The sequence below is a fragment of the Talpa europaea genome (genome assembly GCF_964194135.1).
Source record: "Talpa europaea genome assembly, chromosome: 2".
NCBI lineage: Eukaryota > Metazoa > Chordata > Mammalia > Eulipotyphla > Talpidae > Talpa > Talpa europaea.
This window is the reverse complement of record NC_140068.1, coordinates 77,069,321-77,089,369: the sequence shown is the minus strand read 5'-3', so window position 1 is coordinate 77,089,369 and position 20,049 is coordinate 77,069,321. Positions and strand designations below refer to the sequence as shown.

General features: G+C 34.2%; 1 protein-coding gene across 2 annotated transcripts; it reads right to left on the bottom strand.

Annotated features, from left to right (window-relative positions):
* Positions 1-581: 581 nt before the first annotated feature.
* RAB23 (RAB23, member RAS oncogene family) lies at positions 582-17,570 on the bottom strand (the record flags this gene model as incomplete). 2 transcript variants are annotated; one of them, XM_084228131.1, is made up of 6 exons in its annotated part: positions 582-721; positions 3,267-3,359; positions 4,165-4,247; positions 5,981-6,137; positions 15,071-15,156; positions 17,416-17,570. In XM_084228131.1, the coding sequence occupies 6 exons, from the start codon at positions 17,568-17,570 to the stop codon at positions 582-584; spliced, it is 714 nt and encodes a 237-aa protein (XP_084084257.1). The 2 variants fall into 2 exon arrangements, with proteins under 2 accessions (XP_084084257.1, XP_084084258.1); XM_084228132.1 differs by lacking the exon at positions 3,267-3,359.
* Between the last annotated feature and the right edge of the window lie 2,479 nt (positions 17,571-20,049).

Here is a 20,049-nt window from a genome sequence, read left to right as displayed (position 1 = left end):
TTTCCTTAAATACTGCACACATGTTCAGTTTTCTTCAGTACCAGATACCTGCATGCATACCTCCTCATTCTGCATTCTACAGATATTGCACAAGTAATGTCGCCAAAACACACACTGGTGCAGTCTGGCAAGGTTTAGGGTTTACCTTTCAATATTTTTTTTCTAACTATTCAGATTCAATACTATCTTCCAAAAAAGTTACATGACCAATTTCAGAAAAATAATGCTCGCTATCTTTTCTTGATCCATAATATGAAAATTTATACCTACATATTTAGGCATTTCATTTGTTTTCCAGCATTTGAAATTCAGCAAAACCTGTTTTTGACATCTCTTATAGCATTCCTTCAAAAACAGGAGAAGCTTCGTCTAATGTAAAAAAATTTAAAATGAGTCCAAAAGGGCAGTAATTTTCCACCAAAGATCTCACTCCATTCTGAAAAACACTGTAGAACATTTAAGTCTGTCAACTTTCAGAAAGCCATTAGGTGCAAAGTCTTCAAAAAACTTACAACATATCAGGACCGGATGGATTCCTTACTGAATTGCACAATATATTTTTTTTTCCTCCCTAAAACATTTTAGGGTATGCTACAGCTGCTAAATGGATTTCTGTTTTTCTTGGTCCTCTGTTTGTTGGGTCTAAGATTGATGACATCTCCACCATTAAGTGTATTTGAATTCTGACCCAAGTGACTTCCACCAGATGTATTAAAGACACCTGTATAAATTGAGGGAAAACACAGAGATTACCTCAGGGTAGCTGTGCAGCCCATGCATCCAGCTTCTTAGTAAACCAGTAATATTTGCAAATATTTATAACTTGGAGCTTTTGCTTTCATTTCATTTAATTTTAATAGCCAATACACATAATTCAAAGTTCAAAGGGTATAAAAGGGGACGCAGTGAACTTCTCCCTCCCCTTAAGCAAGTATGTCCTCCATTTCCCCATGTATTCAGCTATGTTATACATAATGTAGGCAGAAATACATTTATATACTTTCTTCCTCTTTTTTTATCCAAATGGTGACATAGTCTACACTTGTTCTGCATCTTTTCACTATCTATTTCTGAAATAGAGTCAGTAAATTCAATAATTTAAAAGACTAAATTCATTAATTTTATATCATCTAAAAGGGCTTATAATGCCTGATTTGTTGTTAACAACAGAATTTGTGAGATTTTATGCTAATAAATACATTGCATATGTAAAAGTTGTTAGTAATGTAGGACTTTCCTATCTTGGCTAAAACAACAAAATTATGTACATATAATAAAAGTGAGGAGTAGATAAAAGGGATGAACTACAAGAAAACTTTTCACTATTATAGTTTACCTTTTGAATTGTACTGGTCATAAAATGTAATCTCCAATTTGTTAACTTTTTAGCCTTGTGATGTACAAAATTCTAGGCCAGAGGCATTATCAATAATACAAAGATGACTCAGGCCAATTTCAGTCCATAGGAAGTTTACAATCCAATGAAGAAGGTGAGATAATATACAAATAAGTAACGCTGTAAGACACTGTAGGTCAAGTATCATGAAAGAGACACAAGATCCCATAGATGATTCAAAGGAGGACTGAAAACATCCAATTCATAAAGAAGGATAAACTACATGAAGAAGCTGGAACTGGACACCTGGCAATGTCCTGGACTTAGATAGCTGTTTACTTAGAATGAAAGCATGGAGGCCATAGCTACAGCCAGAAATATAACTGAGAGAACAGTCCTTGAGGAATGAACAGTTCTTTGACAGAGATGGGAAAGGAGGTCATTATCCACAGAAAAGCCAAAATGAGCAAAGGTGAAGAAGACTGGGCATGCTCAAGAAAGAGCAAGACTTCTGACAGAACCAGCAGATGGGGCACATGATAGTGAAGCATGGGATGCATAAGAAAGATGTACAAATCTGTCTTTAAATGTTGGAATGAACATAACCTGTGTTTGATTTGTTCCATAATGAGAATCTATCACGGGGCTTTAATCAGTGAGCTGGAAGAAGACAAGAGGGAAATCAGGAAATCAGGCAGCAGCTTATTCTAAATGGTTTCATGAAGCATTTGAGATGTCTGACAGTAGGGACATATGTAATAAAAATAAGTCAGAACTAAGAAAAATGTAAAATATGACAGGTGAAGATAATGATGTGTTTGCGTGTGTGTAGTGAGAGAGGGATGGACACAGACACAACATCCTTAAAAGACTACACAAAAGCTTTAAAAACAAAAATTTTGATTCTCATCCTCCTGGAAGTCAAAGTAAAAAGAGACACAATCAATTACTGCTAAAGAGAAGACAACATACTTGTTCATCAGGGAATGCTAAACTTTGCCAGTATTTAGCATTAAAAGAACAACAATACTTAACAGATAATAATGTATTAAGAAAGGAAAAGGAATTGAGATGGTACAGTACAGAGTCAGAGGGACAAGTTTGTTAAAAGCTTTTTATATAAAAGACATACCTATATAAAAACTTTCAGGCCTCCCTGGTGGCACAATGGGTTAAGACCACAGCACAGACACTGCAGCATGAGTTTGATCCCCAGCACGAGCAACCCACATGGCACAGCAGACCTCTCCTGACTCGCCTGCTGCTCCCCTCAGCAGTGTATTTCATCAGTCTCCTGTTCTGTTCCCCGCTCTGTCTCTGGTGAATCCTCTCACCGTCCCCACCCCCCACATCTCTGGCCTGTACCCCAGCTCTTGTATGCATAAATAAATAAATATTAAAAAAAAAACTTTCATTTGTGTCTTTTTTTTTTTTAAAGATTTATTTTATTTTTATACAAGAGCTGGGGTACAGGCCAGAGGGGCAGGAAGTTGAAAGGATTCACCAGAGGCAGAGCAGGGAGCAGAACATGCAGATGACAGAAATACACTGCTGAGGGGAACAGCGGGCGTGACAGGAGAGGTCTGCTGTGCCATGTGGGATTCTCGCCGGCCTGCCAGGATGGAACCCACACGGCAGAGGCTGTGGACAGTTTCAAAGAGTGGCGCTCAACCCGCTGCGTCCACCAGGGAGGCCCTCATCTATGTCTTAATATAACAAATAGATTTAGAAAATTCAGTAGTTTAAAAATCTAGTAACTCACTTTTTAATAAGAGACCTGAGTCTTCTACAATAATCATTGACCTAATGTCTTCTAATCACATTTCTTAAAGAATGGAATATATGTTTTTAAAAAAAGTAAATATGATTATAATGAATGGAAAATAAATATACCAAGTAAACATGGGGCTACAGTTTCCTGGGTACTTACCAATTTTGTTACTATTTGAATGCATTAGTTCTGGATCCTCAGCTATCTGTTGTTTGAGTTTTTGAAGGTATTTTTCAGCCAAATATTTAAAAACTAGAATTAGAAAAAAGCAACCTTACTGGATCAGTATTATTTATGCACATAAAATCTGTTATTTAACATCACTTACAGCAATGCTTATATTTATTTAAAATATATAAAATTAAATTAGAATCAGAAATATACAATCTAGTTTAAAACTTCAACTTTTAAGAATTTATGTGTATTACCTGAGAATTATAAAGGTAATATTAATAAATATATAGTGGTATTTTATTAGTAAAGAAATGAGATAATACTTATAGCCACTGAATTTTTAGTTTTATGTGCTTGAACACTGATCAACATTCAGTAACATTAAACTCAGTCCGAAAGTCTCCTTTAAGTGAAGAAGAAAAAAAACTGTCCAGAAGACACTTGAGCAACAATCGAATTGCAATGTATACAAGTACAATTCTGAACTAACAAAATTCCCTAATCTTATTTTCTTAAACTGGGAATTATTATAAGTAAATCATCATAACTACCTAATGGCATATCTACTACCACAGAACTCTAAAATTGTGATTTTGAAAGATATGCAAGAAAAACATAAGCATACACACATATGCATAGTTTTTAAGGATTAAAGAAACACAAAACCCTGTGAGTTTTTCTGTAGAGAATAACAAGTGATCAAAAACAGTAAGTAATTAAGGACTCTAACCTTGAAGAATGATCACTTTATATTTAATGATCGGTGATAAAGAGAAAATTCTGTTCTCATTACAAATAAAATTTTTAAAGATAATAGAAAAAGTGAAAGCAAGATAAAACAAATTTCCTGTTCCTAAACTTTAAAAAACAAAACGCAGTTTACCTTCATTCACATTTAGATCTTCTTTCACTGACGTTCTGTAGAATCTTAGCTTTAACTTTTTTGCCAGTGCCTCAGCTTCCTCACTATTCATCAAATAAAAAGGAATAAGCTTATAAAAGTACTTCTGATAACTGGTTTTTACAAGTCACTTTTTTAAAAAATTGTAGTTATGTGTGACAATGAATGTTTACTTATTGTGGTAGTCAGCTGGCAATGTAAACATCATTCATTATATATACACCGAAAACTAATACAATGCTCTGTTGGTTATCTCAATTAAAAAGAATTAAAGATTATTAAATAAAAGAATGCAAAAATAAAATAAATAAAATCACTTTTAATTAATTTACTGAATATAATTTGGTAGGAGGGGGGGTGTCAAATCTTCCAGATCAGTTGAAAACTATGTTCTCAGTGCTTAAGTGGGATATTTAGTTTCCACTACTCCGAGGTGATAACTACCAGCTATTTATACACAGATACTTTTCTATAAAGTCACTAAAGTCTGGCCTTAAAATGACTAAATATTATTTTATATTATACTTTCATTTTCTCCCTCATGAGTTTACAAATATTTGAATCTAATTACATGCTGAAATCTTACAATGCATTTTACTTTTACTAACTATGAAACTATCCTGCAGCCAAAGCAGGGTCAGTATATTGATGACTGTGTCTATAAGATTAGGCTCCTAATTTTATTGTTAATCAGAAGTACTGATTGTGGGGTCTTGATTTTAGTTTTATTAAGATTATAATAGAGATACTCCAAAATGGTTCCCAACAATCCCTGCTCTCCCCCTCCCTCCACCCTCCCGCCAACCTGGTCTTCACACCCAGGTGTAGTCATGTGTAATCTCCTCCCATGCTGTAATAAAGACTGGTTTGTGTGATCACATTACACAGAAGTGATAGTATATGACTTTTAAGACTAGGTCATAAGAGACATTCTGCCCTGCTCTCTCTTAGATCACTTGCTGGGGGAAGCCAATTGCCATGTTTTGAAAACATTCAAGCAGTTCAGGTGGGAGAGACCCAAAGGGCAAAGCACTAAGGCCTCCTGCCAACAGCCAAGTGAGCCACCCTAGATGTAAATCCTCCAGCTCCAGTCAGACCTTTATGTGACTTCAGACCTAGATGATATCTTGACTGTAGCCGCAGGAAAGAGAAACTCCAAAGCAGAACTACCCTGCTAAGGCACACCCAAATTTCCAAGGCCATTGAAACTCTGAAATAATAAAATAGCTGTGGTTTTAAGCCACTAAGTTTTGGGTTGAAACAGATAACTCATGTAAGAACATATTTTTAAAATAAGGTAAAAATCAAGCAGACTTTTAAAGCTAGCAAAAAAAGATTAATATTGCAATGAACAAATACTTGTAGACAGAGAGTATCTGGATGTTAAACTGTGTTCACATATTTGAACTTAGTTTTGAATATACAAAACAATATAAATCTGAACATATTTATTTAATCGACACCGGATAGCTACTTACTCTGGATGTTAAAACATCTAAGGATGTTTTTCTTAACATCAGTATATCTAGATTTACTTAACGTTAAAAATTGGATTTGTGATGCAAGGTCCTAAGACTAAAATTCTAAAAAAGCCTTCAAAATTTCTTCCTTTAATTTTATCTTATGGTTCAATGTGAATTTTTTAGTTAAAACTAATCACACAGAATATCTCCCAGAAATTTTAAGTATAGGCAGTATTTATAAAAACCTCTCCTAAATTTGTTAAATCCATGCAAAAGTTAAAATAGGCTTTAACTTTGTAGAATTACCACCACCCCTTCAAAAGTAGCCATCTTACTTCTTTATACAAGAATCATCCAAGAGATCAATCTTATTTTGTACAAGTACAGTTGGTATATCTCCAACTTCAGCTACTACTTTCTCTCTCCAACTGGAAATTGCTTCAAAAGATTCCCTGTCTGTGGTAGAAAATACAAGCACACAAGCCTGGGCTCCTGTAAGGTCACAAAATAAAAATGATATTTACATTAATGAAACAGTATTATGCAAGGTGAGGGCAACTTTTACTTTTGTTCAAAATAATTTTTATTTAACTGTTGCTCATTTTTGTAGCACTCAGTTTATTATTGAACATATAAACTCTATTTTTTAGTTCAAAGAACCAATTTTTATCAATAACAGTGGTTCTCAAACTGACAGGTACCAAGGTACCCTCAAAACTATGTACTTTTTCAGAACATCATGAAAAACTGACAAGAAGATTTACATTGTTAGAGGTAGGGGGAATAGTAAACTAAACATGAATGACAGGCTTTTGTCAAGTTCTTCCTTTTAGTATTTGTCATTTTTTGCTTCTTCATTTCTTTTAGCACAAATTTAAGAAAAATGTGAGAAAAAGTATTTCTCATTTTATTTACTTTTTTAGAAAATCTGTACAATTAATTTGAGTAGAATGCTAGAAATAAGGAACATAATTTGAGAATCAGTATAAGAATAAAATATACACTTTATTATATAACATGTATATACACATATATATATAAAATAGTGAGGAAAAGTTTAGTTTTTTATCCTGTTTTACTGTACAATTCCCACACTGTTCTTTTAGCTATCAATTGTCAGATTAGGTTGATAATATCTAAGCAACAGCCTTTTGGAAGAAGCTTTTTTACAAATGATCAACTATCAAATCAGGCAGCATGATGACAAAAGCAGTTGTGTACACAAATAGGGAAAATCAGCATGAGAATTTCCTGGAATCAATGCATGTCTTCCAATAATTACTCCTTCCTTTCAGATCCCTCGGGTACAAAAGTTCTTACTCAGATTCCAGATATGCACACCTGGGCTACTTAAGACACTCTAAGGTCAAAAAGGCTAGCATATCACCAAAGATAAGGTTGTAGAAAGCAAAAGAGTTCCAATGAAAAAAAAAAAGCAATAGGTTACTATTACTGCAAAAGCAAAAGCTTCACCTAGGAAAAATCTTCCCTACTCTTATACAGGTTTTAAACCTAATAATGAATTATACAAAATTCAGAGAGGGAGGAGACAGATACAGATATACACACACACAATGACCCCTGAGACTTTCTTGAAATTTCAGGAGATAAAATTGAAAAAATGACATTAATACATCGGTAAATAAATTGATAATTACTTGAATGCTAACATTTACTTAAACTACAAATAAAACACTATTTAATCATACTTTAAGAACCCATACTTTATTATAAAACTTTTTTTTTTTTTACTTTTTAGCTTTAAACCTAAATTTTATATCAATTTAATTGTCATTTAAAATTGAGGGCCCAATAGGATATTTCCAGATATAGAAGATCTCAGACACTTAAAAAAACAGAAAAATAAAGATGGGGCAGGCAATAGGAATTAATTAGATTAAGAAAAGTGCAATGTTGTTTGAAAAGTTAAGGATCAAAGGATAAAAAAGAGTTTGTCCACAACAACCACAAAATTATTTAGAATGGCTCTGAATGGGGAGACAAGGAATATGGGAATATGCTAAAGTGCTCCTCTGAAGAGAAAAGTGTAATTATGGTATGTGGAAGGAATCAAGGGAGATAAGCAAACATAAATATGTGTAAGAGACACCCTGTCCTCCCTGCACATGCCCCTTGGCCTCCCTACCTCTCATAGAGTCTATCTCATACATATGCAGGTGGCTCAGCATTTCTACCTCAGGGGTGTTCTGACATTTCAGAAGGACCCTAGCTTTAGCACACTCCCTAAGGGGAATTAATACTCTGGGGGGAAGTTTCAGCTTTTGGGAGGTGGGATAAATACCTCAACTTCACTTTGGTGGAATCATCCAGAAGCATGTCCAAATGGTTCCTCAGAGGGACTGATTACCCAGTTGCCTACAGTAATAACTAGCTCATTAATGTATCCTTTGTTAGTTTTTCTCCTTTCTTTTGCTAGTCTCTCACTTGCCCTTCCTGGGATTACCTTCCAAATAAATGACTCCCATTCAGTTGTGCCAAGAACTACATTGTGTGTTGGAGGAACGGGCAGACTAAAATTAAGTCAGTTTAAGGTGTCTTAAAGTAAAGACAATTACCATAAGAATAAAGACAGCTGTGTATTAAACTGCGAGAGAAAAATAGACTTACCCAATGTAAAGAGGACAGAGGGGAAGGATAGCATAAAAAGAACTACAGAAAATATAAAAATCTGAAATTAGATGAAAGCATAAGTTATAACCTCCAGAAGGAATGATATACAAATCTCCAGAATAGGATGGTTCACTTGATAGTAAGACTTCAGATCTTTATTGCAACCACCTCATCTGATTTAAACTAAATATATTGTGAAGATGAGGAAAAAAATAAACTGTGACCTACTTTTATTGTTATAGTAATTATGACCAACACTGGATGACTACTTGTTTTAATTTCCCCTAACTTAACATTACCATCTATCTATACAAATAAAATACTCTGTTGAATTGTGCGATTCACCATGGTTCTTCTATGTTTAGGGAAACTCTAATGACCAAAATGCTCTTTCTAATCTACATTTAAAAAATTTTAAAAGACAATCCTTATCACAAAATTTTGACTGAGTTACCAATAAAATAGATGACAAATACCAGATTCAAAAGCATGTGGGAAAAAAAAGATCGTTTTTTGCAGAACTTATATAGAAAATGGATATAAATGTCATACAACTCTAGAACTGTAACACTTCAAGAACTTTTTATTGAGAAGATGGGAAAAGTAAGCTTTATAAAGAATTCTTTAGAGAAATTACTGTCTACCCCAAACCTTCTCTCTCTCTCAAGAAGGTAGAGTGGAATGGGAGCGGTACTATCCTCCATCTCAATCTAGAAGGAATGCGCTCAGCATGACCACTCAAAGAATTAGACATGTATTCCCAGCAACTGGCAGACACTCTGGACTGACGGTGCGCTGACTCAAGCTTGAGAAAGATGAGGTAGCTGGGAGCAAAAGTGAAAAAGCAAGAGCAAAAGACAAAAAACAACCTTACATGGAAGTAACTGTGCTCCCACCAATAGTGGGGTCAAGAATGCACATGAATTTCTTATAGGTAAAGATACCACATCTAAAAAGAGCTAGCATGGAGTCATTTTAAATCATGTCCAAGGGGACTATTGAGCATGTGATGGGAGGCTGACGTTTAGGCAGATGAAGAAGAAATAAATTAATTCCACAGAGGGAATTAATTGAAGAACCAGGACAGTTACCTAGAGAAAGAATGATATTTAAACAGCTACCGTCCACAGGCCCCCAACATCAGACAACAATAGCACTGCCAAGTGCTCTGGTCTCTCAAGGCATTACCAGGAGAAAGATGAACCATCTCTATCAATCTAGGGGAGAAGGTGGGAGGAGTGAAGTGACCAATATTCTCCTCTCAGACCACAGCTGGTTGCCTACTGAAAGCCCCAAAGAGGATAAGAGATTTAATGTTAAGTTACACCTGTAGTTTTGATTAATACAGGACCAGCTATTCTAATTACCAAACTGAGATGATTATGTTTATGACCAGAAATAACTTGGAGGCAGTTGAGAAAAATTACTTGTGAGAGATCAGGAAAGACATGAACTGAAGGGAATTTTCATTTTGGGTCAAGAAAAGAAGTTTCCGCCTCATATTCCCTAATCAAATGTAAAGGGATGGTGACAGGCAAAAATGAAAGTTGCATTTTGATAACTTTATAAGTTGTGCCTATTCAGTCTACCAATTACTATAAATATTAATTCAAAAATGGTGCTATATTGTTATCCTTCCTTGTTTTTCCTTTAACCTCCAGTTCTATGTAGATACCATCATCTTCAAGAAAGTTAATGTTTCTTATTTCTCTGCAGTAGTCATTTGGACTATCTTACATCTTTGCTATTTAATGGCAGCTAGTGTTTTTTATCCATACATTTTACAAAGACCTTTATTTTCCTACAATTTAATCTTCCTTCAATACTACCTACCCTAACAATCACACACTGGAAAATTTACCTCATCATTACAGATAACAGTAAACCTCCCACAAATGAGTCACTTCTAATAATTAATAAACTATTGTACTTATCTACACATTAGGAATACAGAGATCCAAATAAACTATTGGTGTTAACTATTGGATCACCAATAGCAAAGGCTTATTCCTAATTACTGTACCATTCCAAAAAAGTTACTATTTCTGAGTACAATTCAGAAAATATTTCCCAAGACACATATTGTGTAGAGAGTAGTTCTGTTCTCAAATCACTGAAAGACCCTACAAGAAGACTTGTTCTTAGTGTGACCAAAGACCACAACATCAGTGTGACCTGGGAACTTGTAGAAATGCACAATCTCAGAGCCACCCAGAGATCTACTGAATTAGAGTCTGCATTTTAACAACCTCCCCACTGAATTCATTTGACCATTAAAGATTAAGAAACACTGTTCTAGGGCCTCCCCGGTGGCGCAGCGGTTGAGCGCTGGGTTGCAAAGCTGCCCGCAGCCTCTGCAGCACCGGTTCGATCCCTGGCTGTTCCCCGGCCACTGGAGGAGGGTCCCACATGGCGCGCAGACCTCTCCTGCTGCCCGCTGCTCCCCTCAGCAGTGTACTTCGGCCCTTCTGCCTGCTCTGCTCCCCACTCTGGTTCTGGTGAATTCTCTCACCCTCCTGCGCTTCTGACTATACCCAGTGCTTGTATAAATAAATAAATAAATAAAAATAAATCTTAAAAAAAAAAAAAAAGAAACACTGTTCTAGAGAACATAGTATAAAATTTCACAAAGGCAAAAGTCAATCACAAACAGGCGTTATCCACTATTATAGCTATTACTCTGGATTTAAAATAATTGTCCTTTCTTGAGACACAATAAAATCTAAAGTATACAACATTATTCAATGAATCAACCTGTCAGATTCTATGATCATATAATTTCAAAGCAAATCTGACTGTATTGCAGAGCCTAATTCTGTCCTTCCTTAATTCTTATTTTTTAACTGTAACTTATAAATGGCTTCTCTTCCAGAGCTATCTTCCATTTCTTTGTGAAAATACTTTTAAAAAAGGAGGTTTCCTTTATTTATGTACATAATCTCAGATAATAGGTCTCAAGTCTAACCACATTTCCATATATTACTAGTCAGAAGCATTTGTTTTCCTTAGGACCAAATCACAGTTAAAAAAACTATAATGAAAATCAATTTTTACATTGTATGTAACTTTCTGTATGAAGTATGGTTTTTACTGCCTAGGGTGAACTTTGAAGAGTTTATGAGGAATTATTTAGGATCCCCACAGGCTTCTTAATAAGATCTGTACTGTGTTCTAACTTATTTACAAGAAGGTCATGTTTTAGCATGTCTTACTATACAATCAAGCCAGCATTCCAAAAACGTAAATAATGCCTTTTTACCATGGCTTTTTGTATAACAGGCCTTTCAACTGAATTGTTCTTTTTAAAATACATGTTTGCTTTTATGAATCTTAAATAGTAATTTCTAGGACATAGATCTTTAAGTCATACTTTCATAAGGCACAGTTTTTCTATCATTTATCTATATACTAATCTTCTTCTTAGTCCTGTTTTTATTTAATTACATCATCTGAATCTAGAAGCTAGTAGTCTATTACCGATCTATTACTTGGTAGTCTACTGGTAGCTGGCAACCAGTTTCCTTTCCTCCCTGAGAACAGTTCTCCTCCATTAAAAGAGCAAATATGGTCTAAGCAGGCTAAACCTACCCTCTACTGGGGGGAGGGGGAACCTTCTTTTGCCAATCCAATTAGGATAATCACATTCCTCAGGCTGCTTACTGCAATCTGGTCAAGGGCAGTCTAATCAGATGAAAGCAAGACTTTTGACCCACTGTTGTGGGAAGTAACCTCTCTCCTTAAGGTTGTAGACTAAACCTGTGCTTTCCAATACTGATGGAAGCAATCCTGCAACCCAGGGGAAAGTCAGTACAAGGAGGAACCCTATAGAGGAAGGGAGGCAGGCCAGGGAAACAATGAGGTTACAGTCAGAACAAACCACAAGTGAAATCTACTACTTCTTGACTTTTCTACTAAACAAATCAATAAGCCTTTGTAGTTTTTAAGTCAGTTTGAAACTGCCTTTCTCAGGCCTCCCCTGGTGGTGCAGCGGTTGAGCACTGACAGACCTCTCCTGCTGTGCCCACTGCTCCCCTCAGCAGTGTATTTCATTAGTCTGCCTGTTCTGTTTCCTCTTCTGGCTTTCGTGAATTCTCTCACACTCCCGCACTTCCTACTGTACCCAGTGCTTGTATAAATAAATTAATTAATTAAAAAAAAAAAAGAAAAAAAAAAGAAATTGCCTTTCTCTTGTCACAACCAAAATTATTCTGATGGAACATCAAAGGAAAGCATAAAAGAGTGTTCACTATGCCACTTCTCAAATTTATGTATAATTGTCACTGTTCCTTAATTCAAACTGTGTTGTGGTAAATGTTTATTCTTACAACATAGGAAAAGCTGGAACTTAAAACAGTCTCAGTATCTCACCCTCTTTGCCATTTTAATGTAGCTCATCAAAAACGTTAACATTTTAAGATAACAGTAAACCACCCACAAATGAAATGCAACATTTTAAGATAACTTTTTAACAGTTTTATATTAAATGCCTAAGATCACTAAAGTTAAATGTTAAATATAGGGGAATCAAAACTGTTTAATGTCTTTTAGTCCAAATGAACAAAGTAAAAACAAAATTAAACATCATCCACAGTAAATTAAGATGCAAATACTTATAATTATGGAATCTCTTTTTAGTATTTGGCAAAGAACATATTCTGTAAACATAGTTAAGAGAAACAGAATTATCTGTAGATACCTGAGAAGTACAAAAAGGTTACATAGCCATATTGTAAAATTTAAAAAATGTTTGCCCTACCCATCTTATGGCAAAGAAAGTAATACCTGAAAAGAAAATTTTTTAGCTACCTGGTCTTATTTACTTATTTAAATCAGGGATCCAAATGATCTACCTCACTAAATGGTTCCAACATTTTCTGTTTAATTATATATAAATCAAATCATTTTTGATATTTTACTAGTTCATCTTTTTTAAGTTAAACTTTATTTGTGATGATTACAGACACATAAATTTTGCCTTTTTAAATTACTGGACATAGTGGTAAATACATTCTCCAACAACAGTCATAGAGGTTAAAAAGAAATACTACCATATCAAACTGTCAAAAGCTTAGAAAATAACCCAACCCACTTTTGTTCCTCACAAGAGAACATGTATTTCATGCTGAGAACTTAGGGGGCAAAGCTAGGTACATAAAAAGAAAATAATATAAAGTCTCATGTAATCTTACTATTGATACTTTTTGGTGTTTCCACCTAGGTTTCATTTTTTTTTTTGAGGGGGCAGGGGAATGGGAGCAGGAACTGTGGTGGTAATAATTAACCCCATAAATAAAAAGAATAAAAATACCCTTTACTCAAGAATAACTGTACATTTAGGACTTGTTAATAAAGTGTCAATGCTGATGAAATTCATAATCTGATAAAGTATAATCTATTCTATAAAGAACTCTGAATAGAAGGAATATAATTCCCACCTCACACTATGATACAGGTGCTTAAAATCCAAATTAGCAGTCTTAGAAAAGGATCAAAGCTATTATGTAAGGGAAGTCTTTAAGAACACAGTTAATAGAACAAGCAGTAAGTAGTGGTGGCATTACTAAGTGACATAAGTGAGAGGTATACTCTCTTAATTTCTCCAGGAACCAAAATATTTTCTTAAGCAGGCAATGGAAATCAAATTTCCTTGATACCAATTTAAAAAAGCAACATCTATGGTAGTCTTAATGTTAATGTGTGATTATGTGTTCATTAGACATCAGCTGCCTTTATTATAATAAATTTACATTTTCAAAAACAAGCTATATACTTCAATAGGTTACAATGCTACATAGTACTAGGTCAAGCTTTCAATTATTTTGCTCTCATTACAAATCTCCATTGGCAGTGAGTTGGAGAAACACTGAAAGTGCTGTTTTTAAAAGAAAAATAAAAAAAATTATAGGAAAATGCTGATGGAAACTTTAAGTTCCATTCAAAAGCTAAGTTTTTCTTAAGAATGTTAATGCCACACTTTAGAGTCTTAAGTCCTATATTTGTGATTCCTTCGTTTCACGTGTATGTCACAGTTCTTGGAACTCCTATAGCACTGAAAAGGCAATTTCATGTATCATAACAAAATATTGCCTTTATGCAAATCATTGCTTTTTTATATGTTAGAATTTCTACTTTCAACTATATAATCATTTCCTTGGGGTAAGAAGGCATTTAACATTTTCTGGGAAGGCCTATAGGAGTCATATGATTTTAAGGCAGACTCAAACAAACTGTCTATAGCACAAAGTATTATTTATTGCTCAACAAAATCTTTAGAATATTAAATTAATTGAACAAAGAGACCATTAGACTGAGGTGGCTCTAGTGCCTAGGTAAGCAAATCAAAATTTAAGACTTTAAATACCTCATGGAGAGGACCATCATGTATATAGTTCTAATAAAGTTCAACTTCCATATAAAAACAAAAAAAATAAATACCTCATGGATAGGAAAGTCAAACCCAAGGACAATCAGTTTCAAGTAGCCAGCCAGCTCTTAAGCTATACCCATCATTAATATCCCATATGCATCTGTTTTTTCCTCTATAAAATTTTCCCCCCAGCTTCTAAGTCTTCTGGGTTGGTGCTGCCTGACTGGAATCAATTCATGCTCAAATAAATTCCTAAAATGTTAATATGCCTCAGCTTATCTTTTCACAAGAACAGTAACTTGGAGTTTAAAAAAATACTTTGATATTAATTTAAGCATTCTTAAAGGAAATCCTTCTATGGGAAACACAGAAAGCAAAACTTGTTTAGCCAAAAAATTCACCCAAATAAAAAAGTCCCACAATTTACCTCGATAGTAGGCCTTTGTTATTGCATCAAATTCCTCTTGACCTGCTGTATCCCATAACATTAGTCTGACATCTTCATCATTAACTCTGAAACAAGAGATGAATTTATTTCATATGTAAAGGAAATGTCTTTAGTAATACAGTTTGGGGTTCATTTTTATTTTTCAAATTTGAAGGTATTAAAACTATATTGTTGGTTTCACTCTGCAAAGTCAATATTTTCAAATGTTGTTACCATTATCAATAATGAAAGTAAAAAATAAAAGACATTCCCTCCAAATGACAACTTTACTCATGGTTTAGATTTACTCATCATTCTTTTCCATCAACAAAACTCATAGTCAGTGGTGCTTCTAAGACTAGGAGAATTGGCAAAGGGGAATTCTCTATGGTCAGTGCTTACTCTCCTTTCTCTACATGATTCTGGAGTACAAGAAACAGGATAAGTAAGAAAAGGAGCAACTTACCTGCTTGGCTGACCTGTAACTCAGAATTGTACTCTATTTTTTGCATACAGTCCATTCTCTTTTAGTAGTTATGCTCTACAAAATCACTGCAAACACTGACTTAACAAATACTGAACTTTTGCTCCTAGAGGAAATACAGGGTTAGTTCCCACAAGCTCTTGGTTACATTTTTGGTTTTTGTGTGGCTCTTTTTAAACATGCCTTGTTTAATATATATTGTTAATTTATTAACAGTAAACTCACAGCCAAAAGCACTATAATTCATGCCTGAAAGGAGCTTTTACTTAACTCACATAGTTTTCTCTTTAAGGCACATCAGTTTTCTTGTACTTAGGATCACTAGGAAGTACTTCAGCGCTATCTTGAGGGCCATTTTCAACAGCAAAATCACCAACAAAAAGCACAAAAATAGAACACAAAAGGACACTTATTTATAAAATGAGAGATGCAACAAGAAGGAAGAAGGCTGACTTGTTCCACCTCAGCAGAGAATAAACTTGTAGGGCAACTCTAATTTTTGCTGCTCTCTGTGTGTGTCCAAAGAGTGACTACCTCAATACTGAGAATACTGATTCTGGAGTTACACATAAATGTTATCCAAGTTCAGTGAATTTGCAAACATGGAAACTACTAATAATGAGAATCAACTGTATACTTGAAATACAAATATGGAATGTATGAGTAATAACAATATTACTTAAAATACCTACTTGGTTCAGATAACAAGTATAAAATATAAAATATTATCAAGACTTAAAATGAATCCTCTTAAAATATGTCATAAGAAAGAAACAACCACAGAAGTATTTTTTTTTTTAAAGTAAGGTAACAATATAAGTTAGAAATTCAACAATCTGTAAAATAACACATTATAATGTCTGGGTTAATTAAGTCAGATTTGTTTATTGTTAGTTCTGTAATACACTTTAATTTGTCTTGTATAATTAAAAATAGCCCTAAGAGTTCTTAGGACTTATGACAAAAACTTAGTGTGTCACTTTGATGTGTTTAGAAATCCAGCTGGGGGTCTCCCTGGTGGCGCAGCGGTTGAGCCCTGGGTTGCAAAGCTGCCCGCAGTCTCTGCGGTGCCGGTTCGATCCCCAGCTGCTCCCCGGCCACCAGAGGAGGGTCCCACATGGCGCGCAGACCTCTCCTGCCGCCCGCTGCTCCCCTCAGCAGTGTACTTCGGTCCTTCTGCTTGCTCTGCTCCCCGCTCTGGCTCTGGTGAATTCTCTCACCCTCCCGCGCTTCTGACTGTACCCAGTGCTTATATAAATAAATAAATAAATAAATCTTTAAAAAAAAAAAAAAAAAAAAAAAGAAATCCAGCTGGATTTCCTGACATGATTTCTTTTTCATGAGTATTTAATCCTCCTAAATCTGCTTTCTCTTATTTCTTTAAATAAAAAAAAATGATTAATTCTCAAACTTCTATATAGTCTTGCTCAGTCTAAAAAAAAACTGAAACATTCTAAACAAAAGCATCCCGTCATATAAATGATAAAAACTTCTGAGAGACAGGTAACTTTCCTTCCAAATAAAACAGTGGGCAAGAATCTCATTAAAGTCAAACATTCGTTTGTGTTTTAGAAGTACCCAAGGTGCCACCAATCAATACAAACAATAGAAAGTGACGAAGGAAGAGTAAGATAAAAAGAAAAATCTGAGAGGAAGAAAAGAGATGAAATGAGGCACAAAGAGAGGGATAAAGATACATGTACAAAAGAGTGATTGAAAACCACCACCAACCATCTCAGGAGCCATGGTCACTAGATGCCTAACCTTGTGTAGCACTATAATTAGCTACTATTTTTCCAATGGAAGTCTTCAACACAGTTCACAAGTTAAAACTGAGAAACTAAAATGATCAAGTACATACTGGATTTGTCGCTCCAAAAAATCAACTCCAATGGTTTTCTTATAGTCTTTTGTAAAAATGCCTTTGCAGTATCGCTGAATCATACTTGATTTTCCAACTGCTCCATTCCCTACAACCACCATCTTGATGGCCACTTCCATATCTTCCTCCAGCATTTTTAGAGCTGAGATTTCTGCACCAACTTTAATTCCAGATGATCAGATCGTCTCTCCCAAATCTGCAGTTTAAAATGAAAGTATTTCTTCATGACAAAAAAAACTGGACAAAATTTTTAAGAGTATAATTATCACAAAATAATTATTCTGCATTACAAGAATTTATTTTACAGAGGCCACCTCCTGACCCCGTTTAGATAACGTAAATTCTTTGAAAGGAGGGACAAACTTCATTCATTTTTGAATTCTTATACAACCACAAAAAAATCCTAGATTATATAGTACTTCTTTCCATAAAGAATAAAGACTACGGGTTACAGGTACTAAAATCTGATTTAAAGTCACCGTTTACTAATTCTGTGTTTTCAGTGAAGTTATTGCTTCACAATTCTTCAAGTTTCAGTTTCTCATAGGATTGTTGATTAATAAATACATAAAGCACTTGGCATAAAGAAAAAATTAAGTATTTAAAAAATGGTAGTTTTATTCAACATAACAAATCCTCCATAGTTACCACCAAATGGGCTATACACACAAAATCTAAGGAAACTGACTTTCCACCTCACAGGTTAAGAAGTAATGTCTCTTGAAAGGCACTCCAAAGATTATAATATTTGTTTAATAAGGTACAGATGTGCCAGCACTGGGCTCTTGGCTACAGTGCTTTGCTGCTCAGGTTATAATGAATCCTCTATAAATAACCTTATACCAAGCGTTCTTCTTTCTTTAACTTCAGACTTGTTCTAGCTTTTCATGTAATGAAGGTAAGAGAATATGTACCTTACATTCTAGACTGAGAATAGAAAGTCACCTCCTTCATATTTCTTCTTAAAATCACTAGTTATGTTCTCATCTAGTTAGTTATATTCTGCTACCACAACTGAAATCCCTCTATTAGATGAATTAAATAAAAACAAATAATTAAAATGTGCTATTCTTGTCCCTAATTCCTTTCTTTGTCCCTAATTAAGTCTCACTATTTCTCCCTACTGCTTCACACACTTGCATGATCATAAGAATAATCCAGGAGCACTTTTTAAAGTGTAGGTTTCGCATGTCCACTTAAGACATTAATTGAATGTTTTTCAAAAACAACCAGCCTGGAATATCATAATTAACAAAAGAACATGGTAAGAACAAAAATATGGGTAGTCAATTTCCCTTCTCTTCTGGTCTTCTAAAAATGTTTCACAGTTGAAACAAAAATTATAACATTGTCCAATGTGGTTTTCAATATTTGTAAAGAAGATATATAAGGGAAGTGATTATAAGTGGGAGAGGATAATTATATGTGGGATATAAAGGGAAGTAAGGTTTCTATACTTCACTTGAGCTGGTTGGCACCAATGTTGGCACCAATAGGCTTATAAATTGCATACATATATATTTAGTTATAACAGAGCAACCACTAAAGAAATTACATATAGAGATGTGCGGAAAAACACTATAGATAAAACAAAATGAAATTCCAAAAGCAATAAAACTATCAAATCTAATCAATATTTATAGAACTGGCCATACAACAGCAGAATATACATCTCTTCAAGGAGTCATTGATCCTATACCAAGATAGAACATATTCCAGACAATTAAAAAAAAAAAAAAACAACCAACTCTCAACAAAGTTAAAATAATGGGACCACAGTGAAACAACTAGAAATCAGTAACAAAAAATTAACAGGAAAACCCCCAAAACATTTTAAAACTAAAAACACACATTTCTCTAAACAATCCATGGGCCAAAAAAGTTCAAGAGAAATTTCTTTCAATTATCAAATTGAATGAAAATGAGTATTAAAGTTGATGGGACAAGCTAATGAGAGGGAAAATTTACAGCACTAAATACTCACCTTAAAATGAACGAAAGTCTCAAATCAATAATCTAAGTTGCTCAAGAAACTAGATGAAGAGCAAAATAACCTCAAAGCAAACAAAAGTAAATAATAAAAATAAAAGCAGAAATCAATGAAACTGAAAATAGAGAAGATAAAGAAACAGAAAGCTAATGTTTTGAAAAAAATCAATAAAATTGACAGAGGAAAAAAAGAAGACACAAAATTACCACTAAGAAATGAAATAGGGGTATCACTAGAGACTCTGCAGACCCAAAAATAAAAACAATTCCACACACATATATTTGGGAATTTAAATGAAGGGGCTAATTCCTTAAAGTATAAACAATCACAACTCATCCAATTTGAGATAATTTAAATAGGCCTTTAACTATTAAGGAAATTGAATTTATAACTTAAAAATCCAAAAAGAAATCTCTAGGCTCATGTGGTTTTACTGGACAATTCTACCAAACAATTCTTCCAAAATCATTTTCAAGGATTAACACCAATGATACATAATCTCTTCTAGAATATATAAAAGGAGGAAACACCCTGCAACTTTTATTTTATAAAACTAGCATTATCTTGATACCAAAATCACATATAGTACAAAAAAGAAAAGTGGACAAAGTATCCCCTCATGC